We start from the raw sequence: 24582 nt of genomic DNA, 5'->3' as shown, positions 1-24582 counted from the left end.
TGTTTTTTTTTTTTTAATGTTCAAAACAACAGAGACATCAGCGTTGACTACTGCCACATCACCATCAGCAGGAGGCTCTACAGCCATGTTCAGACGTGTAGGTTTGTTCATGAGTCAGAGATAAATTCACACTTTATTTGCAATCATAAAAAAAACTGAACATAGAAATGAAGCTAAGGCTGACCACATGGTAAAGGCTGCAGGTAAAACAGAAACCCACAGCGCTTGAATTTATAAGCAGGAAAAACTAGGAAGAATACATTTGCGATTTCAATAGAAAAAAAAACAACGTACATAATTCAGTAATTAATGTCCACACAAACGAAAGTTACATTTTAGGCTGACTATTTCCTCAAGCTGCTTATGTTTATCCTAGTGCCACAGAAATAAGCTGAAACTCTGACTTAAAGTTCTAAGATCTCCATTTGTATTGGCAAGCACACGTCATTATATACTCTCATTTGACAGCAAAAAAAATAAAATAAAAAAAGTTCACTGATAAAGAAAATAGTCTGGAGCTAAGTGACAAAAGCTGTCCAATCCAACAGCTTGTTTTGTATAGCTTTTGTCCATTGAAACACAAAATCATAATTTAAAAAGAAGATTTTGTGTTTACTCAGGTTAGCTGTGTCTAATTTAAAAAAAAGTTATTTGCTCATCTAACAGAAAAGCAAAGACAGAGGGAGCCAAATACGTTTTCACCAAAAACTCTAGCACAAAGTCATTATTAAACAACGATACAAGGATTCCCATGACACATACCAGAAGTTACTAAATATATACTTACAGTGTTATGTTTTATCTGGATGCTTAAACTGCTTCTAAGTCTAAATAAAATGAAGACACGTCAGCCACTTAAGAGAACATGGATCAGTTGTAAGGCATAGAATAATATCACCTTTACAGACATCATTCATTGTTATTATCATCATCATCATCATCTTGCATATAAACACTGTACAACATAAAAAGACATAAAAACATTGTTTTTTATATGTATATACAAAACAGCAGTATCATTGAAAAGGCATTTGGTTAAAAATACAGACGACACATAAAAGGTACGGGAACCGAACCTGAAATGTTCACATTAAGTTTGATGCAGCTGACACAATTACCAATTTAATCATTACGTTTTGTAGCCGTTTTGTCTGTCCCGCATAATACCCCACTACTCCACATACTATGTTACAGTGGCAGGAAAGCAATATCTGTTAATGCCAGTTTTAAAATTACACTATGCTTTGACCAAATGAAGGAACTTTGTATACAAATACACTTTGAATAAAACACTAGCAAATTTCAATACATTCACACTGTTGCTGTGTGTTAATCGGAGTAGTTACAGCTCCATCAGATCCTAGGAGTTGGAAAGCAGCAAACTGTGATAATCTGTGTCCACTGTGTATCACATTATTCTCAGCTTGTATATAAAGAAAAACAGACTATTATCTAGAATACATTTGCCAACCCAAACTTTCACTTGGCTCGAGTCAGCTCATACATGACCTTCTCTGAGCACACTTTACGTATTTTTAAAACATTTTCAGCAAACGAGCTCACAGAGGTTTTGACTTAATGCGCTCCTTTTGATCGCAGTCGAGCCAAAGTGACCCAGTGGCTCACCTACTCAAAAATAATAAACAAGTTGGTATGAATATGAGGCCGATCCAGATCCAGGAGTTATTAGCTTTTGACCCTGGTCTGGCTCCGGATCCTGAAGTTTTTGCTGCTCAAGTTTGGGGAAGCTATTTGGTTTCAGGATGCTCTTTGACCTCTGATAAAGTTCCTGGAAACAAGCCAGCGATGCGGTCCGCTGTCTGGCTACCATGAGAAAGCTCTTGTTCAGAGCAACGATTCCAAGGGAACCTTCTAGTGGATGATTGAGACTTTTCTCACTTTTAACCCGATGCCCTCTCAGATTCCTTTGCTGGTACTGTTCCACTTTCAGTCTCCAACATTGGGAGTGTTGTATTTATGACAGTGCAGACTTGTAACCAGCCGCAATCTCTCAAGGCTTAGTCTTTTCTTTAAAGTGACAGACGGGGTTGTGGCCACGTCAAGCGCAATGAGCCACTATTTTAAGACTTGCTAATTAGATTTGAAGCTTGAATAATGTGTAAAATCCCATTGGCACAGATTTACACATTTAGGATGTGTGAAAATTCAAATGAGGAAAGATGAATCCTTTTGGAAAGAAAACTTTTATAAACAAGCATATTTTAACTAGCAAAGTCATATTCTTAGCAAACATCTTTGTAATTTATTTTTTAAAGATAAAACAAAAGAGTAGAGTTGAAATAAAAATATTTGAGAAAGATGTGTTTGTTTGGTAATGCACTGATTCCATGCTAGCCCTTTCTGTAAAGTGTTAGCATTAATTTGTGCTAACAAAGTATCCACCACTAGCTGTTTGCCACTAAATATTTCATTTCTTTTAATTATAATAACAATGAAAGCACTAAGCCATTCTTAAGCAGGGGTGAAATTTAATGGGGAGGTTAAAAATATTGCAAGATTTACAAGTAAAAGATGCTAATGCCCTAGCTTGTGCTAATTTACAGCTCTATAAGCAGAGAGTAAACCTAAGATAAACCTAAGAGAAACCTTAAGAGAAACCAAAGATAATGTGACACATAGCTGCTCAGCTTCCAGTTCAGCAGTGGAAACAACAATCTGGCCTTCTGTCAAATTTCACAAACAGCTAATGATCATATGAAATTGTTTTTTGTTGTTGTTGGATTTACAATTTCACTGGATTTTCAAAAAATTTTCAAGCTAATACTGAAGTCAAACACTAGCTAACAATTATTCCTTTTTGGCAAAAACAAAAGCCAAGGAAAGGATTCCTCTCTAAGATAAAACACAATGATCTTTTTTTTTTTTATGTCCAAATTCTTTTTAAATATAAACACAAATGCAGTCTGGTGTTGAGCAAATCAGCAGCCAGCCATGAGTCAATTCATATCCACTCTTTTTTTTTTTTTTTTTTACACATCGCTGCCATACGCTGTTGTCAACTCAATATCAAGTTAAAAGTCGTTAAAAGTTTGCCTTCGTTGTGGTTTTGCTGGGCAAGCTTCATATGATCCGTCAGTGAATGCGAGAGAGACGCGTCTCAGACATCTTGAGGGATACCTTGGTCTCTACAGCCTGAGGAATCAAGAAAGACACACAAAAAAAACTTTATAGTTTGATATGCAAAGATTACAAGAGACAAAAGGCAGAGACTTGCTCAGCGGATTAGTAGCTCATGAATACTAACCAGGTTTCTTAGATTTGTTTGCAGTTCTGGTCAAGAGTTTGCATCAGAATACATTTCTGAGCTTATTCTGGATGCTTATCGTCACCCAAATAAGCTTTGTGTCTAACTTTTAAGATAAGGTGAAGTTGAAGGCTTTCCTCTGCCTTCATAATTTCCTCCACTTTCAGCAATCCCCCCTACCACTGACCCCTAAAAAGACCCCAAGCTGGATGCTAACACCACCATGCTTGACAGCTGGCAAATTATTTTGAGGTTTGAAAGCCTCAGCTTGATTTCTCAATTTACTCTCCGCACCATTGTGATCAAATAACTAAATCTGTGCCTCAGCTGATCAAGAAACTTCTCTCACAAAGGTACTTGACTTGTAGGCATTGAACCTCCACTTTCAGTTGACTTTGAAGATGTTAAGTTTGGATTGTTCTTGAACATCCTAAACAGTTTGCTTTCATCTGATACGGACAGTTTGGGTCAGATGATTGAGAATTAGACACAATTTGGTGATCCAACTGGACAATGAGGACACATGTCAAAGCTGGTTATGGAAACAATGAAGCTGGATAACGTTAAGCCTTTCGAGTGAGTGACAACTGAAATGTCATGGACCATACTTAATGGCAAGGAATAGACAAAAAAACATATGAATTGAGCTGATTCTGCCAATAACCGTCTAACCAGAATGATGCCAGAAACTTGTCGATTGGTACAAAAAGCATGTGGTTGTACTACAACCTTCCAGGGATATTAAATCAAATCTTATTGGGAATGAAAAAAATTCAATCACATGACAAACCTCTGACCAGAACTATCAGTAAAAAAAAAAAAACCCAACAAACTAATACACATTCAGACTTAGCACGACAAATTTCTCTTATTCGGAGTGCCAAACAGAGGAAAGGCTGTGAAGATAGTGGGTGGTTGGATGTGTGAAATATTGCAGAAGCAGCAGTGACAGCAAACTCCAAGTTAGTTTTTGGTGAGCAGTGAGTACAAGCATGTAACACAAAAATAAGCAACGTGCTGACAACTTCTGCACAAGAGTGACATAAAAGGGAGTTTTGGAACCGAGTTTGCGCCCAAGAACTTGTTTTGTTGGCAGAGTCGAGCCGGGCTTGCTGAGGGAGCTTTGCTTTATTTAGTGCTTTAGCCAGTGTGGGAGACATCTGACTAAATCCATTCATTTTATTTTCCGTTACATTTGACCAGTTGCCTCGAAGGTTAAAACAAACAAACTGAGAGGCCAGAATTGTTGCAACAAAGACACACATACTGTTTTTGAAATCTTAAATTGTACATTTTGGTGACATCAAACACAGTTCTTGGAGCTGCACACAGCAAACAAGCAGGGATCTGATTTAATCTGCCTGAGGGAAACAAAAGCTTAGACCGTTTACATAGCAAAATATTCCACTGTAAAACTCAAATCTTACATAAGTGCATGTTTCTTGTTAGAGAAAGAGATGAATTTTGTTTTGCGATATGGACGGCAAGTGTTTCACTGTGTTGCGGCGGTACAACATTGCTGCAACATTAACATTTTTAATCTATTAAATATATATTGTCATCATGTAGATGGTGATGAATGTTACATTTTCATCCAAACTTGTTGAGGAAAAAATTTTTTGGTTACAATCTAAAACAGATCTTGGGGCGGATGAGCAGCAAAAACTCACTTAAATTAATTGTGGGTTCGATTGCGTCTCACATTACCATGTCCATTATGAATGCAGTGACTAGTTTTATATAATTAGGTCCAAAGAAGATGAACAACAATAACAACTATTAAAATTAAAATTTCATTGGATTCTACGGTTTATAGTCCTTTTTGATGAGATATAAGGTGAAGTTCCACAGAGACCGTTGTTTTCTCCAAGGTGTTTGGACAAAAACAAACTAAATGCTAACGTCCTATCAATACAAACTAACAAATTAACATATGTTTATTGTTTATTCATGGAGTATAAGGGGGGCATAAGACTTTTAAAAAAAGCTGCTCTTTCATTCTTTTACACTTCTGATTTTTCTATCAGACCAAATTACAGGTGAAGAACCAAATGATCAGCACATACATATGTCTTTTATTCACAAAGTCACAGATTTTGTCAGCTTTTGTGCTTCAGGTGCTGTTTGAGAAGTGACTGTGTAATCCGAAAAGCTTCATGACAACAAAGTCTTTGCAATTTGACAACGTGGAGGTTTTTTTCTTTGAGGAATTTTGACAGCTTGTGGAAAATCATCATGTACTATTAAAAGCTGATTCATGGCTAGCAAGCAGAGTTTTGCCACAAAGTGATTGCGATGCAACTGGTGGGAATTTGGACAGCGAGTGAAGAAAAACAACAAAAACGCTTACCGTCAGAAACTTTCCAAATGGAGAGCAGAGGAAAGAAAAGATGAGACAAAGACAAGGTTAGCCATAATTTTTTTTAGAACAAAATTGCTGCATTCTATGTATCCCTTAATCCAGATATATTACATTAGCTACTGAAAGCATTTACAGGAACACAACTGTAGTTTGCCGGATCAATGGTTGAAGAGGGAGACCGAGACTGGGGAATAGAAGTGAAGATAAGCAACAGAGGCAGAGGAAGAAAGGAGAAAAAGAGGGGAAGAAAGAATGTGGAGAGATCAAATAGAAATTTTTCAGATAGGGATGGAAAAGGATCAGTAGGGGAAAATAACACCGAAATCATTACATATATGGAGAGAGAGAGAGAACATGAAAATAGATATGGAGGCTGATCAAGAGAACAGGAAAACTGATAAAAATCCAATATTTCCGATTGAATTGCTGGAGGCAAAATAAAAAAGGAAGAAAAGGAGTGCAGCTGAAAGAGAGTACCAACTCCCAAAGCCGCAGAGACTTGTGCTGTAATAATGATCTGACAATTAATCCTCTACCCAAACATGCGTGAACGAGTTGGGCTCGAAAAGCCCTGCTAACCAGAAAACACAACAGAAATACCCAGCAGCGCTGCTGCTGCTGCAGCAGCCAGCAGAAATCAGAAATTTCAGCAGCGACGGTCGAGGAAGACAAGAACCCGGAGGCCTGAAAACCAGTCGGGATCCGTGCACAAAAACACACCGGCACACAGCGGGGGGCACTGGCTCCAAACAGACACTCAACGTTCACAGCACTGCGAACACACACACACACATGCGCACACACCGTCTTCCAGGCATGTGTGTGTGAGCTGATGCGCTTTGATCGCACACAGGCAGCAACCTCCTCACATGTGCACACTCATGCATGCTCACAAAGGAGGCAGTTCTGCACTAATTCAAAGGCTGCCTCAGCTCACTGGGGGGGATAGAGACTCGTTCTGTGTGCTGCAGCCAGTTCAGGCGTTGCTACTGAAGAAGAGGAAGAAGTAGAAGAAGAATACATTTCATGACAGAGAAGAGGGAGGTGAAATTTGCCCACCTTCCCATCTCTGTTTGACACGCTCTTGCATCTGATGTTTATAAATAATACAAGATATCTTGAATACATGTGGGTTTTTCAGTGGATTTATATCATTTTGGTGATATTGCTACCAAAGAACAGGAGTGGTGTAATTCAGATTTTTTTTTTTTTGCTATGAATTAATCCCAGCAACCAAAACAAATATTAATCGCCTCAATCATAAAAGTGAGCATTTCAATCAGTTAGCATGTTGTTTGCTATTCATTTTAGCATTTTTGAATTGCTTGTAATTCCTATTTTTTTTCCCAAAACGACTCCTTCTTGCTTAAAAAAGTGGGTTTATCGTTCTAGCTACAATAGCACCATTTATAATCTTGACCTCATTAGAAAGCTGAACCACGTGAGATGATTACAGAGTGAAGATATGCCTTACTGTCACAGTGGAGTAACCCGGAAACCATATTGCTCAAAAACCAAAACCGCTGACGTAAACACAGCTCGTCTTCAAACCTGTAGAGCAGTGGTTCCCAAACTTTTTCTCCTGCGCCCCCCCCCAGTGGTTTCCAAATATTTTCTGCCCCCCCTCTATGGATTACAAATAGCTGTCTGGTTGAACGATGGGTGGGAGGGGGGAGAGAGGATTCTTAGAGACTCCCTGCCCCTGGAGGGGGGCGCGACCCCCTTGGGGGCAAAATGAATGTACGTAGCTGAACATAGACAACATCCGTAGCCTACAGGCTACTTGTTAAGCTTAACGTGATGTATTGATATTAGCTAGCTAGTCATCTTTTAGCTAACATTACCTGCATCCAGCAGCTTTACTCAACTCAGTCGGTTAGTTTGGGGGAAAAACTGTGAAACGTTCTTTGCATTTTTGCTGGTTTGCTGCCATGATTCTAACACACCTGCGTAGCTCTGCACAGCAGCAGCAGGTCTCCTTCGCTGCCGCACAGGTGTAAACCCAATGCGAGCTTCGTAGCGTTCTTGTTGCGTTTAAGGCAGCTCGGAAAAATAGGTTACCACATGTTAACAACGGATTAATACGGAGCCCCTAAGGGGACATGGAGAAAAAAACAGGAAAGAAATCCCGACTTATTATCTCGAGATCCCGACTTTCGAGATAATAAGTCGGGATTTCGAGATAATAAGTCTGGAGATCTCGACTTAGTTTCTCGGGATATCGAGATAATAAGTCGGGATTTCTTTCCCTTTTTTTTTCTCCATGTCCCCTTAGGGGCTCCGTAGATTAAACAGTTTTAACTAATAATAAAAGTGACAGAGGACACAGATATGGGAAGTGTGGAAGCCCCTACTGTATCAAATTGACAGAGGGATAACAGAGAGTAAAAACCCAGCGCATACAGCGTTCATGTTTTTTTTTTTTCATCCAGACGGGTTCCCGCGCCACCCCCCCAGTTTGGGAACCTCTGCTGTAGAGGAATATTCACATAGAAACTGCTTAAGTCTGGATGCTATTCTACTCAAATAACATTTTTTTTCATTTCATTTTGGTTGCTCACCTAAATGTTTTTTCCTTTTAAAGACGTGAAGTTTGACCCTAAGCACAAGGCAGCAGCTCATCGCCACGTCCGTCAAGCAGTCAGATTCAAGAAAATGGAGACGCGTTGCCTGCATATATATCTGAAAAGCTTGCATGATCCAGAGGGAAGTAAATCCCAAAATAGCACACCATGACAGGAGAGTGTACCCTTCACTATAAAACTCTGTGTCACCTTCATCACCTACATCAGCTCCCCTGAGGGGCTTCAGGTGAGAATATTAGAAACTGTTGCATTTGGTTAAACAAATGAGTTTGAATAAGGGTAAACCTAAGTGGGATACATTGGCCTTTTTTGTTCTTTTGTTACGAATTTAACCGAATTGCAAAAATAAAAATTAATGTATAATTGACCCTTTTCAGACAGATCATTTTCAGACTGGCATATGCTGGGCGTACTAACTGTGAAACAGGAAAAAACATGAAAACAAAGCACCAATCTAAAACCTAGCTAGTGTTAGAAATGCTAAACTTTTTGGACAAGGAGGACGTAGGAGGGCACAAACCACCAAATCAGCTCCTGAGTCAACATTTTACCTAATGTTGCTGCTGTTACTTTTAGTTACTTTTATTGCTTTTTTTTTTTTTTTTTTAGATTACTTATTGTGATATTTATGACTGCATATTTGGGTATGTTCTTGTATTGCATTGTGTGTCTTCATTTTAAGTGATTGTATTTTTGGTGTTAGTGTGCTTTTAATTTTTATTTCACTTGTTTTAATTTTGTGGCTGTACAGCACTTTGGTCAGTGGAACTGTTTTAAAGTGCTATATAAATAAACTTGACTTGACTTGACTTGACTAAAAGGAAAACATGTTTAACTTATTAGAAAAAAGAAAAGTTAACACTAAAACCACTCAAAGGGAAACTGTAGAAGATTGAGCAGAGGACAGATAAATGCAGCTACTGACTCGCCAGGATGACCATGTCCATCCCCCAGAAGATGCTCATGATCCATCCGACCATTATGACGGCTGTCAGGATCTGGATGAGGGCAGCCGCCATGTTGAGCCAGAACACGCAGCACACGCCTCTCTCTGAGATCAACTCGCTGCGTGCGCCGCAAAGCACGGTGAACGCTGAGACGAAGGTTCCTGCGACAGAAACAGAGAGAAAATCCTGAGCTGCACAGTTTATCAAAATTAAAAAAAAAAAAAACAACAACAAAAAACTGCCCTGTATTTGGCTCTGTGGTATCTGTAGACTGGCGTGATTAAGGGCTTTTTAAAGTAGTTTTCCACTCTGGTTCATCTCCGGTGAGTTATATCAAACAACTGTCTTCCCTGGGAAATAGACCAGAGCACTTTGATGAAAACAATTCACCAGTCAATCTGAAGTGAAACTCACAGCAGGGCCTGGAGCTGCTCAGGAAGTCTTCTCTATACTCATCTAGCATAATTACTACAAGATAAAAAAAACAATAAGCAATGGAAATGTAATAAGCTTTTTTTAAACATTTGGAGTATGATCTAAGGTGCTAGCATTCATCTTCTTGACACAAATTTCAGATTTATGAAGTTCATAAAATTTCAAGGATATCTCACAGTCCCCCAACTCTTCTGACTCCGAGCTATGAGACAAGATCACCACACACACACGCATGCACGCACACACACACACACACACACACATGCACGCACGCACACAAGTTGATGCAAACATGCACAGCACTTTGAGGCTGCTGCTCTTCTGCTTAGAGTAAGAAGCCTTGTAAAAGTATTTATACCCTTAGACTTGGTCTGGTTATAAACACAAAGTTCAACGTGCTTCATTGGCTTTTTGTGCGACAGACCAATTCAAATTAAAATGATTTTCATGGTTTTCCTCGAATGCATCTGGAATGGCAGCGTCATGCTGCGCGAATGAACTTCTTCAGCAGGTACAGAGTAGCCGATTAGAGCTGATGGGAGGATGGACTGAAGAAATACCGGGCAGTCCTGAACCAGAACCTGTTGAAGGCTGCAAAAACCCTGAGGCTTGGGCAGAGCTTCACCTTCTGCGAGGACCGAACATGGTTTAAATTAAAGCACAGTCGTCTTAGAACGGCCTAGTTAAAGTCTAAACTTAACTCATTTCAGTAAGACTTCAAAAATAGCGTTTGGACACATCATGAATCAGTGGGACTGAGTCCGAGCTGCTATGCAAAGAACAATGTGGAAATACGTCAATGTCCACTTGTTCAAAGGTAATGGAGACGTTTTTAAAAAGCCCGACAGGAAGACTGAATACAAATCAACCATTCCTTTCTAATATTTCCTATTTGTAAAAAATTGTAAAATCTAGATATTTTTCATCCTCATATACTTTTTGATGGTATAGTGTGTAAAATACATTGAAGTCTGTGGCTGAAACTAGATCAAATTAAAAGAAAAAGTTTAAGACGTCTGCATATTTAAACGAAACTCTGCACCGAGCCCAGTTAAAACTGTGTTTATCATAAACGTATAGAGGGATTGCAGACCAAGTCGCCACATAAACTGCATTGATTACAAACCACTGGTAGATAAGCACCCAGCCTTAACTGTGATTTTACATCCACTCAGCTCGCAGCCACTGTGACATCGTGTCTCCATTCCCTGGAAGCCCACAGCCATATTAACCCACCATTGACTGCATGAGCTGAAATAAGGGATCATCTCTCTGGACAATTGTCGTTTCCCTGAATGTACCATCACTCCTCACCCAGAGCACCTCGGCACATTTATCGCTGCCGCAAACGTTCCGTGTGAACGTTTGTCACGTTGTCTGCGCACACAAGCCACATTGTTGTATCGCTGTGTTTCCATGACAACACATGCTCATGAACAGCATTTTCCGCGCATAAAGGCATGACTGTTGCTCTTTGATATGAAGTTAATGGATGATTCTTACACAGCCTCCGTGTTTTTCTTTTGGATTATCTCGCCAGCGACGAACTGCATTGGATTTGGCCTTCTTGTGTATATTTGTCCATTTATAGTCACAAATGGGGTTCAGACTAAGTTGGCACAGCAGTCAGATGTCTTAGATTACAGACGTCTGACACAGTTTTAGTGTAAATTGTGTTAAACTGCTGAACTCTGGGTTTTCTGATAAACATAATCTGTGGCATAAAAACAGAGTTTTTCCCATTTATATTCTTACATATATTCTTACGTATACTTGTGTGTACTTTATGTATTCGAGGTGTTTTCTTGGTACTTTTTCCATTGGAGCAGATTGGTTTAGATATTTCTTCCCTTTGTAAAGAAAATCCTGATTGGGTTAGGTCATCTTTGCCTGGATGATCTAAATCAGTGTGATAAAATAAACTCACAAAAGTAGAAATCCGAGGGGTTCGATGTATCATTTCTTCTTAGAAGTGACGCACCAATCGGCTGATAGCCTGTCAGCGTGCTGTCTGGACTTTTACTGCTTTGGACAGGGTGGCTTATGTTAATAAAAACTAATTTATGGTTGACTTTACTGAAACGTCAGTAGATGTGGTTACCGTTTCCTACTTGAGTGACAGCTTACGAAGCTGCGATGTTGCTACGTATTCATCTGCATTTAAAGTGGGGAGAAACAATCTCGGAAAACCTTGTGATATTATTGTTAAAATGTGACAACAACATCAGCGTCAGACGCGATAAATCCACATTTAATTCACTCCTCTGTCTGTCTTTCTGTAGCCTTTTAGCTTTTGTTTTCTTGAAAACTGTCTTGTGTGCCAGGTGTGAACATACAGTGGGACTCCACTCTTTCTAATAAGCTGACAACACAGGAACAACGTTACCCAGAAACACTGCATTTTAAACAGTCCCGTCTTATTAATGCTACATGCCCTGATACGTTGGATATTGAATTGGCCAACTCAGGTTTCAGTCTTGTACACACAGGCATGGTGTTATGAGAACACACAAATGTATAAGTGTGCTTTTGTGTGTTTGTGTTTTTTTTGTGTCACAAATAGGAGCCTCAAAAAACCATAAAGAAGAAAAACATTGTAACATTTTTTTAAAACAACGATCAGACGTCGTCTTTTTGCGAGGCTGAAAACATATTTTTTTCTTTTTTCCAGAAAATGTTGTTTGTTCAAGTAATTATTTAAAATTCTGAGGATAAAAACTATTGTGTGGATACGTTTTCATGTAGAACACCTTAGTAGGTATGAATTTAAATCTGTCCTATTGCAGCTGAATAAATCATACTGAGTCCAAACTCGCTGGTATGATCAAGTTGTGGTTACGACATTAACCACAATTTTTCTTGCGAGAATTGTACTAAGTCTTAAAAGATTCACATTGTTAATCTGCATTCTAAGTTCAGATAATCAGCTTTAACTAAAAAATACATAAATAATAAATAAAAACAAAGATTTCTTAAAGAAAAACACGCTGTACATGTAGCACATCCCTATGAGAAGTCTGGGTATTTTAATTGCGAATCAGCAATTTCCATTTATTTATTCATGTAGTCACATTTAGTCATACATAAATAGTGCTTTTCTCCAAAAGAATTACTGTTCTGTGGTTTTCCAAGTTCCTGATTTGAGTTCAGGACTGTATCAGAAGACGTTTACTAAAAATGCAAATCTGCTGCACTTTGTGAGTTTGTTGATCAAAAACGTTAAGGAACAAGACATCCAGTTGTTTGTCAGAGGTTAGCAACTCAACAAGAATTATGCAGGTGTACTTTAGTTAGATGTATTTGGTGAAAAATACCTGTTAAAGGAAAAACAAATGTGGTCTCAGCAGTTTAGATTGCTAATCAATGTTTTTTTTTTTTAAACACGGAAAGCAAACTAAAAGGAAAGGAAAGAAAACGACTTCATGTTTGTAGGAAGAATCATAAAATATTTGATCTTTTTTTTCATATAAATTGAAGCAAATTATTGATCTCATATTTGAAAAATAGCTTTAAAATAAAGTTGCACCACCATATTCAAAATAACAAACAGTCCATGCGACTCTTTTCTCGAAGTCAAATCAACATCTCCATTCAGACAGTCAGCTGATGTCTGGCTGTCGTCTCTTCGAGCTTTTCTGTTTTCCTTCTTTTTGCAAAATCTGAACTGATTCCTGCAAACGCTGACAGCCACACTGGAAGTGCCAGTGGGCGTCATGTGCATCGCAACTTTGGGTCCTTTCCTCCCTGCAAGCTTCGGTTCTCGTCACTTCGGAGGAATTCAAATACCAGGAGGAAAAAGCCGAACAGGTGGAAGGAAGGAGGAGAGAGAATGGCCCGGCTGCCAGCTGAATGTTACTCGTCGGAAATAAGGAAATGCCACAGACTGGTCATGTTCGAGTCAGTTTGATCACAGATCATTTCTGTTTAATTTGAAGCTAGATAAATAAATAGGGCAGATGTATCAGCCTTTTAAACAAGTGCAGTGAACTCATACCTTAGACGGCATGCTTTCACCCTTAAATCACTAAAAGATGTGGAAAAACACCCCTTGACCTCTTGCATTTGAAGTGCTCAATCTTTCACCTGCAACTCACCTCAAAGCCTCTCGCATAAAAGAGCAGCAGGAACATAAACCGCTCAGATCGGATCTTCGGGTCGACGAGGCCTCGCCCACCAACAGATGCTCTGGCTGCCTGGCGGAGCCGCCCACTTTCAGACGTGACTGACAGCAAGCTGCATGGTTGCGCATCACTTCCATCTGAGCTTTGGCATGCACAACAGGATTTATATGGTCTGGCTACTTTCACTTTTTCCTGTCTGGTTTCCAACTTCTGCTCACTCTGTCAGGTACTGATAACACGTGTCGCCTGCACAGAGCAGCTGGCGTTAACGTGTTTATCATCTATTATGTCCACTGGGCAAAGGAAGTTGTGAGTAAAAGACTTTTCTGTTTTCTTGATATCTAAAATTGGACATATTGCCTATAGAATTTATTTTTTATTTTTTTAGCTATTTCTTTCTTGTCTTTATAAATACAAAAAAGTCAATAAACAAGAAGAATTTTCTCAGCGGTTACTTTGAAACAGGCTCATGGCCACTGGATTTATTTCTTTTAAAGCCAGAAATAGCTTCATGTTGAGGCCTAAGACAACATAACAGGAGCGGGGTAACAAAACAGGAATGCTGCACATCTGAGTGTGCTGCCATGAAAACAAAAATAATGATATTAATGATTGAATTTGCTTCCATGGTGATAAATCAGTACATTAGAGGTGAAGGTCAGATCTTGAAACGGAGACAAGGTTGACATAAATTAAGTTTCAAACTCATGCTGCTATTTTACACGTATCGACTCATCCGTTTCATTTTCTCGGATTAGCATATATACATTTTCAACTTGATTGTGGGGACAACTTAAGGGGAAATTTACAAAGCTGTATATCTTGTAGAAGCTCATCATGACGAAAAAGGATCCATAAACCAAGGGGAAAGGACTAATGCAAATGTGACACAAGTAAATCCATCCATCCATCCATCCATCCATCCATCCATCCATCCATCCATCCATCCATCCATCCATCCATCCATCCATCCATCCATCCATCCATCCATCNATCCATCCATCCATCCATCCATCCATCCATCCATCCATCCATCCATCCATCCATCCATCCATCCATCCATCCATCCATCCATCCATCCATCCATCTTCTGTACACCCTTGTCCTTTAGTGGGGTCGGGAGAGAAGTAAATTCAAACATAGACAATATAAACCAATATGGCAACACCTTACTAGCAATACCAAACACAGAGAAATGAGATGTGACCTGCTGAGCATAAATAAACAACTGGAACATGATCGAAACACCAACAAAAATCTAAATCCTTAAGGATCCTAAAAGTTAAAGAGATATACATACATTTGGTTGAAGTAAAACGTTTTACAAATTGTCTCCTTAATGAATATTGCAATCTTTTCTGCTCTAGTTTTCTTAACATTTTCTGTTTTGCTCACGTAAAAGGATGCATCCTCACTTCACCTTCAATATAATAAATGCTCACAAGGCACAAATTTTCAAAGAAAATATTTGTGCATTAATTCAGTTAAAGTTCTGCTCCAGAGAGAAACTTCTGGCTTACATTCACAAGCCATGCATTTGAATGTATTTCGTTTTGACCGAAAGACTGCTAAACTTTTATGTTATTTAGTTATGATTTCTTTATTATCTGTTCCTACTTCTTCCTATTTTAAATCGCTCTTCAACTGCATAGGGAAGTACAGTAGATAAAACGTTTTAAGAATGGTTTTTTCTTTTAGAAAAAAAGAGTCTTTTATAACCAGCGAGGCGAACGTGACGGATGACATTTGATAATCTACACCAAACTTGAGAAAGCAGCACTAATTTGCTTCAACAGGCTTTTCCTCTGCCTCCCCGGCGCTTCGCCACCGCCTCCTCAACTCAGAACAAACCGTTTACCGCCTGTGACACAACCAAGCTGCCACTTGGTGACAATAGTTAGTTACTAGCTTTGCTTCGGTTTGCTCTTTCTCTCTCTGTCCCTATATCTGTTGTGCTGCAAAAAGAAAAAAAATGCTGTATTTCCTAGGCAAAATACAGTGACAGGTTTCTGAAACTGGTGCTGCTTGCATGAAACAGAGAAACACAGCATGCTTGAGTTGTTGCGCAATTCTTTGCAATGCCTGAATTAGACTGTGTTGTGAAAATGGCTTGTCTTGTGTGATATCTTTTAAATTTAACAAACCCTTGAGCTCAACATTGATAGACCCAAAAAAAAATCTCCCATATTTTTCCTCCAGAGGGATCTCCTTCCCGCCTGTGCTCTTAGCTCCTTTTGTATGTAGCATGTAGGAAAACTGTGAGAGTTCGAATGTGTGCGCCTAGATATTAGCCAGACTTATTACTATAATTACACAGAGAGCTCTACAAGGCACCCACTGCCAGTGTGGGAGGCTAATGACAGAGTGTGAGCGTGTCAAGGACAAAAAGAGAAGAAGACTTAAAGGGAGAGGAAGACAACAAAGACATAAGGAATCTAAACTTATTTCCAAAGGGGGAATCTTTTTTAGGTAACTTGCAATTATTCAGGTAAAACAGTTGGTGTTTTTCTTTATGTATAGAGTACAAGTTCACCAAATCTGTTACAAGGTCTTATATAACTACTCAACATGTTGCTGCAAAAGCAAACTCAGTTTTTTGGAAAATCTGTCAGCTCTCTGCTTGTGTGCATGATTGACACAGAAGGGTCATTTCAGAGATAGAACAGCACCAACTTCCCACAATGTGAGCGCAAACTCCGTCATGGTGAAATGTCAACATGAGTCAGTGCATCAATGCGGTCGTCACATGACATCAGTCGCACACACGTGCACGCATGGATGCAAAGGCATGTGACTGCTGCGTTCCACATGAGACCAATTTACCTCTCTGATATCACTATAGTATTAGAAAGAGCAATGGGAAGGTTCTGTCCAGATAAATCTCAGCAGGGCTTGTTGTTCAGCTTACATTTCCAATTCCACCAGTTTGTGTAATATTCACCGTTCATTATGTTTGCTGATCAAAAGGACACTCTGTGGATCTAGTGAGGTAAACCTGTAGCTGCCGGAGCGTCACGTCATTAAAAGTCTGATGTTGGAACAAAAAGCTGCCTTAACCCTGCTGCTGAATAAAGAACTCATGCTGTGCAAGTTGCATGTTTTTCACTAATTGGGCGCTGACGTTGCAGCAGGTTATTTTGTTGTGGGAATGTATTTTTCTCCTTTTCATACAAACGAAACACAATAGGTGACAATCTAGAAAAACACAAAAGCAAATGTAAAAGCTCCCTCTCTTTTCTGTTTAGGTTGCCAGGATGCCACATCTCAAACTCGATCTGGACTCTAAAACCACAGCCTGACAAATTAAGACAATAAGAGCTATTAGCCGTTGTGATTAACTGCCTCTCTAAAACTCAGAACCTGCTTGCTTGAAATAAACTAATTCAACATGTTTCTTGATTTCAGCGCGTGCTGCCGATATTGAGAGTGCAAGGAGCTAATCAGCACACGGTAAAAATAGCTGAACATTTGTCATTTGATGGCCACTCCCGAGGTGACAAAGAAATGCAAGAGTAGACGGTTTAAAATAACCCAGAGGAGCCGCGCAGCTTGATGCTGATTGGTTCATTTCTGATCTGGTTCAAAGGATTGCGTTTTAGGGAGCCAACATACTCAGTGAAATTCTTAAATGCAAGTCCTCTGTTCATCAAGAGTGACAGAATGATTGGTCAAAGAAGGCTGGATCTTGTGTACAAGCACATGGCTCCAATTACAAGAAAAACTGAATTGGAGGCGGGGTGCTGGGGTTCTGGAGCTAATGAGTGACATCAACACTTCCCTGTCCCATCCCACCCTCCATACACTCAAACACACACACACAGCGGAGGGATGATTTAATGTTATTGGAGATTAACTGTCCAAATCTGAGCTTTTAACCACGCCACTCATGTTTGACATCAGCCGAACCCACTTCAGTTGTCAACGTGAAGTCGATTTAAAACCCGGAATTAATTTACTTTTCATCAACTTTCTCTTCAAAAATGTCTCAATTGCTTCCTGGAAATTACGGCTTAGATGGCAACAAGCGAGAGCAAGCGGTTGTTTTCCTCCTCCAGAAGCCAACGTGAAGTGATTGATACGCACAGATGGGTTCCTGTTGAGCAGCGTATCCCCTGCGTTGCAACGCCTAGCATGGCACCTGCTAGACCGAAAATAAACACTTTCAAATTCTCCACGAAGAAGCAAAGACTCTTAAGCCAAACACACACACGCACATACACACACACACACACACACACACACACACGAGTTCTGGCCTGTTAATGTCTCAGGATTCAATTAACAGAGAACGAAAGCGTAATCGTCAACTCAGAAACACTTGTTAATTCTGACCAGAGTGAGAGTCTCTGCTCGGCTTTGTTGTCGGTTATTAATGTGTTAAAAAGTGTGCTAATAACCGTGTTAATTTCTGTCCTCTGCTGCTTCCTGTTTTCGGAGCAGAAGAGAGGCAGCTGAATGAGATTTAAATCAATCACCAAGACTCTTGTTGTGTAATATCTATCATATCAACAAGAGGGAAACATAGGGGACTGTTGCTGTGTGGATTTCTCAGAAATTTGATATTCGGTTCCATTTCCCCAAAAACTTTCAGGAAATAATCTGTTTATCTAATTTTCCCATATTATTTTTTTTAAACTGTCATTAGCTGAAAGGGATATTGAATCAGTTTGCAAAGAATGTTATTTATCAAAGATGCAGTAGGCTGCGATAATTAACTTGATTATGTGTATTGAAAGTATGTTTTCATAATAACATCTGCCTCCTTCTTATGTTGGTCAAAAAAATCTGCTTTGTTTTCTGTCCTGGCAATTCATGGAAACGGTACCAGTTTTGTTCCCGCACCAAGTTAGGGGCAGAACTGCTCTAGAGGAAGAACGGGATAATCCTTGGAACAAAGCGTTCAATTTTATTACTAAAGAAGACAGGGAAGGACGCTTATAAAGAGTCAATGATAACAAGGCACAGAGAAAAAGAATATAGAGTTGAGTAAACTGGGAAACATCACAACAAAACACAAAATGACCATAAAAGAAATTCCAAATATTTTCATGATATGCGAAAGCAGTGTTTCTCACCTGCTGCATGCAAGTCTGGATAACAGGGAGAAGCTGGTAAGAACCAAAACATGGAGATGCTACAGGGCAGGAAGTTCAAGATGGTAGAAATCTGTCTAATAGATAAATGAGATTATTTTCAAAAGGGAAAAAAAATACTGGAAGCAATATTAGGAACTACTTTGCAAAACACAAGTATGCACTACATGCAGCTGAAGCAGATTTACAAGTCTGTATAAAAATACTAATAACATATTTTACTCAATTAAAGACAATAAATCAGATTGAATTTTTTTGGTTTTAGGTTATATAGAATAACCAAATTATTTATTTTTTTTTCTCTCTGAGAACCAAAGTCAGGAGGGAGTCAGAAATTAAAATGAACTAAGATGATTACATCTTTAAGCAACTCTCGGTGAAGTCTAGATGATGACATCATGGCTTCGTGAGCTTCTCATGGGGGCAAACATTTTTTAAAAACAGCACCTCAAACACATCCCTTCAGTTCCCATCATGTAAAAAAAAAATCAGAATAAACCAGGTAGGGTATTAAGAAAATGACTTTGACACGTCTTGTTCGTCTGTGAGTACCACTTCTAGATATCTGAAGGCGCTGCGTTCATCTGTTCAAATAATTATATGAACGAGAATGTCCAGTAATTATACTGTTCAGAAAAAGGTGGAATATCAATCCAAGAGCTAAAGGATAAGACCTTCAGAAGATGCTGGTTGAAACTGTGTCACTCGGCGAGGAAGAAGTCGTTGCTCCAAAGGCAAAATGAAAATTTGGCTTGCAGTTTGCATGTCCATGCAGAGACAAAGTTCTTCATTTTTGAAGGTACCCTGTGGTCTGATGAAACTAACGTTGAAGTGTTTGATCGCAAAGACCATTGTTACACTTCACAAAGCAGATAGCATGACAAGGGACCACATCCTGTGAGAATATTGAAGCAGCATCTTAATGGAAGCTAAGGCATGCCAAGTAATGTGGCTTACGGACAATCACTCCGACGTCTTAGAGTAGCCCACACACCAACCCTGAATCCTACAGAAGATTTACGGGCAGAGCTATAAGTGTTTGTCCAAACCTGACTCATTTACTGCTGCTCTGTTGGGAGGAATTGAAAGAAGCTTAGAATAACACTAAATGCTACATAAATAAATCTATACTTCATAATTTAAATCAAGTTTTTGAAAAAAAAGGCATAAATATTCCCTTATTATTCTTGCATTTAGAAAAAGGAAATAATTTCAGAAATCCTCACTTATCTATTACCAGAATGTTTTGCTTAATTAGTTAAGACAGTGAGGGAACAAGGTGTGAATTTTTATCCTGTGTTTCTGGTTCAACTGTTCTGCACCCCCATAACTTCATACGGTTCCACATCCCTCATAATTAATTTTCTTTGAATTAGTAACCTCTAGATACATTCGACTCTTTTTATTTTAAATTTTTGACGTATGAGTGACCTTAAAATTGCAGCTTGTGTTTTCCACAAAACAATACCGGCGTCCCGGATGTTGCGCCACAAATTTATCCTAATTTGTTGCACCTATGCATGAATTCCTGCAGGGGGTAAATCCAAATTTAATCACACTCTTCCATTATTATTATTATTATTATTATTATTATTATTATTATTATTATTATTATTATTATTATTATTATTATTATTATTATTATTATTATTATTATGGCCGAATAGAGAACGATACGCCGTTTTCAGTCAATGTCAATTAGAGCCAAACGGCCATGACACATATGTACACAAGCACACGCGCGCGCGTGCACGCAATTTTAGTCATCGTTGTCATGGCAACTAGCCCCAGCTATTCAATGAAATGTCAAAGCATTCAGGCAAAAAAAAAAAAGAAAGAAAAAAAGAAACCCTGCACGCACACACACTCACACTGTGAGCAAGAAGCTTTAGACACACCGAGGTGAAGCGTCGCCTTGATGCTTTCAGAAGGCATCTGGGACAGAGTCAGTCAGTATTTATTTCAAAAAGTGACTTTCAGAGCAGATTGAGAATTATAAAAGGAAAAAAACCTGTTTGGTAAAGCTGAATAATATTCAGTGAAAACAGAGAAATTTGATGCCAAGAAAAACACATGAAAATTGTCAGTTTTTTTTCTCCATTCTCTATTTCATTATTTTTTTTTACTTTGAATAACTGCTTCAAAATAAACAAAAAAAGAAGTAATTTTAGGGGGTGGGGAGATGTTACCAATTTCTTATAAAAGAATTATTCTAGCTCACCAACACATCAGTGAGGATGATGCCACCTGCTGAGACTCTGCATATATTTGTTTGTGTGTCATTAGGGGCCAGATGTTGCTGCGTGACGTGACGCAAAAACGTAGACGCCCAGCAGAGTGACGGATGAAGGATCAGACGGACTTCAGAGTACAAAGGGTTCATACCGTTTCATTCATACCAAGTGAATCAGACTGACTGCATTAATGTTTCACACAACAGAAAACAATATTGATTTTTATTATTTGTTGTTATATCGTAGTTAAAGCCTGTTGCAAATATCTAATTTCTCATACATGGTTTCTGTTGAATCATGCTATAAACAGCATAAAAGGCATAAAAAGACACCTACTTGACCTGAAATACATTTTTTAAATGGGGGGGATTTTCACATGTCATGTTTTCTATTATTACTCATTTCCATTGGCCTGAAAATGGTGGAAATGAAGTAGTGATAAATAAACAGTGAGAAACATAAAGAGAAAATAATTTAATGTAAATATTCCACAAAAGTGTTAAATTGTAAAAAAGGAAACAATCATCTGCTAGCCTGCCAGTCGGCAGTCGCAGAGTAAAACTCAGCGTTGCATGAGCTAGTGACTAATCTGGATTAAAAGCCTGATAAAGAGTTCATTCCTCCAAACAGTGCCAAGGTTTGTTGTCTTGATAACAAATGACGAGTCTGCCTACGCTAATGTCGCCCACACTTGACTTGATTTATCCATCCACTGTGAGAATATTGCCGCCATAATGATGACACCAGTGACATTTCTGCTTCACCCAGATTGTGACACTTTCTAGTTGCAGTGCATTAACACCTGGCAAAGTCAGGTTGCGTTTTCAAACACCTTACACTTTTCAAGAGGTGTGAAAAAGAGCTCTCGCTGCCTTTATTTGTCTTTTCTTACAGGTGTTTCACAGAGATAGATGCACTCTGGCAAGTTTTTGAACTTGCAAGTCAGGAGCCAAAGGGGAACTTTGTGAGAGCATCGTCCAATATGTCTAGTGCCCTGGTTTCACAAATATGAAATTTGAAGTATTCTAGCTGCAAAAAGAGTACATTTTGGATCATTCGGATAATTAGCCACGTCTCAACCACTCTAAAAAGGTGGGGTTTTTTCAGATGTGATTAATAATAGAGGTCAGACATTTCCATTAGCACTCAAGTATTCAACCTGTGGCGTAGACTAATGTATATAAAAGAAAAGTTTTATGAGTGCCGTTATAATTTCAGTCTAAACCTAATTAGACTTTTAGGTAAACGCTTACTTTTTTTTTCTTGTTACAACAGACATTGTTCTGTTTAAAAGTGAATGCCCACTTTATGTAGAATTAAGGTTGATGTGACACAGAGGGTGTTTTCACTCCAGATGGTTCGGTAGACTGAGTTCTATTGTGGACCAGAACTGCTATATTAGTTGTATTTTCAGCTGATGCTATTCTCTTTCACAATCCAAACTCTTTGAAAAACCAGTTCACCTCCTCGCCTGTGGTGGCGCTGCGCCAAGAACTAATGAAAGAATCGACATGGAAACCTCTGAACAAGACATGAACGCAACTTTCTTCTTGCAAAATGTAAACAAAAATGGAGAGGCATTGGATTTCAGCAGTTGTAGGATTTCTCTTTTGTTTCGGGTAAATGAGCCATTTACCCAAAACGAGTCTGGAGCTAACGCTAGACTCACACGTTTGTTTTGGTTGCATTTACCCAGAAATCTCTGCACTATAATTCACTTCCTGCTTTTGGACCAGTGGCACATTGATGCATACCTCCCCAAACAAACCAGACTTTTTAGGCAAACAAACTAGATTTCAACTAAAGCGGACTAACCAGGCCTGGTGAGAGTGCACCCGTAGTCTAACCCCAGGCTTATATCAACAGGTGACAGGAAAAAACTGGAATCAAACCTACAACCTTCCAATTGCAAGACAACTACCCACTGAGCCACAGTTGATCCGGCGGCTATAACTACATGGTCTACGGGTGTAACCAGATAGTTTATAGACACGAAGATAAAGTCTATGCTCTTAACCCCAGGGTTTATGGTAAACCATAGAGTTTATGGGTGTAACCACACAATGTTACACACACAGTCTTACTGGCTGTACACATAAACAACGACATCACATGCATGACACCTTCATTCAGTCATTGCAGTGGCAAACAATGATCAACTTCAGCTTTGGCGCTAACTCGTGTAGCGTTAATTTCAGACAGCGGTGGTACAGAAAGAGCGATTTTGAACTCACCAAGCCCAGGTATGAAGGTGTTTAGGAAAAGACAAATGACAGCCACGGGGAAAGGCATTGTGGGTATTGCAGCCCGGAGAGGTCCCTTCTTCTCCCGAACCTCCACCACCACTCCTCCACCAGCCGAGGGGGCCCCAGCCATGGTTTTGGTCCCTAGACTGTCCTCTGTTTTAAGGCGCCCCTGCTCTGTTCCTCCTTCTTTCTGAGCCATCTGTCTTCCCTTCTTTTTCTCTCTTTCACCCAGATGCTAAAATTGTAAATATCTGCGCAAGCTTTACAACAGCAGCTTGGCAAATATGTGGGAAAATTCAGCTGAAGTCTAAAAACTGTGCATTGACAAGAAGTTCAGTTTACGCAGGATCAACTTCAAATTCAACAGCTCACGTGAACAGCTGTCTTTTCAAAGCTTAATAAATGAAAGCATAAATTAGTTGCCCAAAAGCATTTAGAATGTAAAGTAAAGGGTTAATGCTTTTCTGAGATTTGTTTACTTCCAGTCAACTTGAGAAACATTCAGCACTTTGCCTCAAAGGTTTTGGGGAGTAAAGAAATGTCTTTGAAATTCACGTATCCTGCAAAGGAGGTGATGAAATCTTTTTGAAAAGTGACTTTAGAATGATTTCAGTCAGGAAAAAAGAAAAACGTCTTAAAGGAAGAAAGAGTTTCGCTTTAAAACAGCAAAAATATTCCGCGTTAAGCCACCTCTTCATCAGAGGTCAGTGAGCTGAGTCCTTGTAAAACATCTTGCAAGATGCTGATCTGAGATAACTCCTCCTCAGATTGTTGGAATGCTTTTAGAAAAATCCTGTTAAATGTGTATAGCCTCTTTCTCTCTCCCTCTCTTTCTTTCCTTCTTTTTTCTCCCTTTGCTTCTTTATTTCTGTTTCCTTCTTTCTTTCTGTGAAATCCTTCTGTCTTATCTAAATCCACCTCTCTTACGGAGAGGAACCCATGAATACAGCTCTGCTTATTTTACTACATCTCCTTCTCACTCTCTCTCTCTCTCACTGCTCCTCCCTTGTCTTTCCTCCATTTAAAGAAACAGTACACCCATCCAGTGTTTCAAATCAATGAGGTCACATGCAACAAGCAGTTTAAGTGTATCCGGTCGATGAAGCTAATGCACCTATTGTTTTATGTTTTATGCATCTTAATGTTAAAATATTTATATGTTGTTTGTTGATTGGTTCATAGAGACAAGAGAGTTTCCAGAAATAAGTGAAAGATAATGGAAGGGTAGGATTCAAATGCTCTCAGGTTGATCCACATGATCATGAAAATCAATGATCGTAAAAACATTAATGCA

At 39.1% G+C, this 24582-nt stretch overlaps 1 protein-coding gene across 1 annotated transcript; it reads right to left on the bottom strand.

Moving 5' to 3' along the window:
* Positions 1 to 24255, bottom strand: stum (stum, mechanosensory transduction mediator homolog). Its single transcript, XM_008398450.2, has 4 exons — positions 23277 to 24255; positions 9138 to 9320; positions 5616 to 5624; positions 1 to 3153 (listed from the first exon to the last, which is right to left on the bottom strand). Exons 1-4 carry the CDS (start codon positions 23485 to 23487, stop codon positions 3119 to 3121), a joined length of 438 nt encoding a protein of 145 aa, XP_008396672.1. The 5' UTR covers positions 23488 to 24255; the 3' UTR covers positions 1 to 3118.
* Between the last annotated feature and the right edge of the window lie 327 nt (positions 24256 to 24582).

Source organism: Poecilia reticulata, linkage group LG21 (assembly GCF_000633615.1).
Source record: "Poecilia reticulata strain Guanapo linkage group LG21, Guppy_female_1.0+MT, whole genome shotgun sequence".
In the NCBI taxonomy this organism is placed as follows: Eukaryota; Metazoa; Chordata; class Actinopteri; order Cyprinodontiformes; family Poeciliidae; genus Poecilia; species Poecilia reticulata.
The sequence above is the reverse complement of the archived record's forward strand: the minus strand, read 5'-3'. Positions and strand labels throughout refer to the sequence as shown.

Excerpts from the sequence above, each read along its gene's own strand:
- stum (XM_008398450.2), bottom strand. The coding sequence starts at position 23,487 with ATGGCTCAGAAAGAAGGAGGAACAGAGCAGGGGCGCCTTAAAACAGAG. Across the intron at positions 9,321-23,276 it reads CACCTTCATACCTGGGCTTG|GAACCTTCGTCTCAGCGTTC; the intron begins GTGAGTTCAAAA and ends TTTCTGTCGCAG.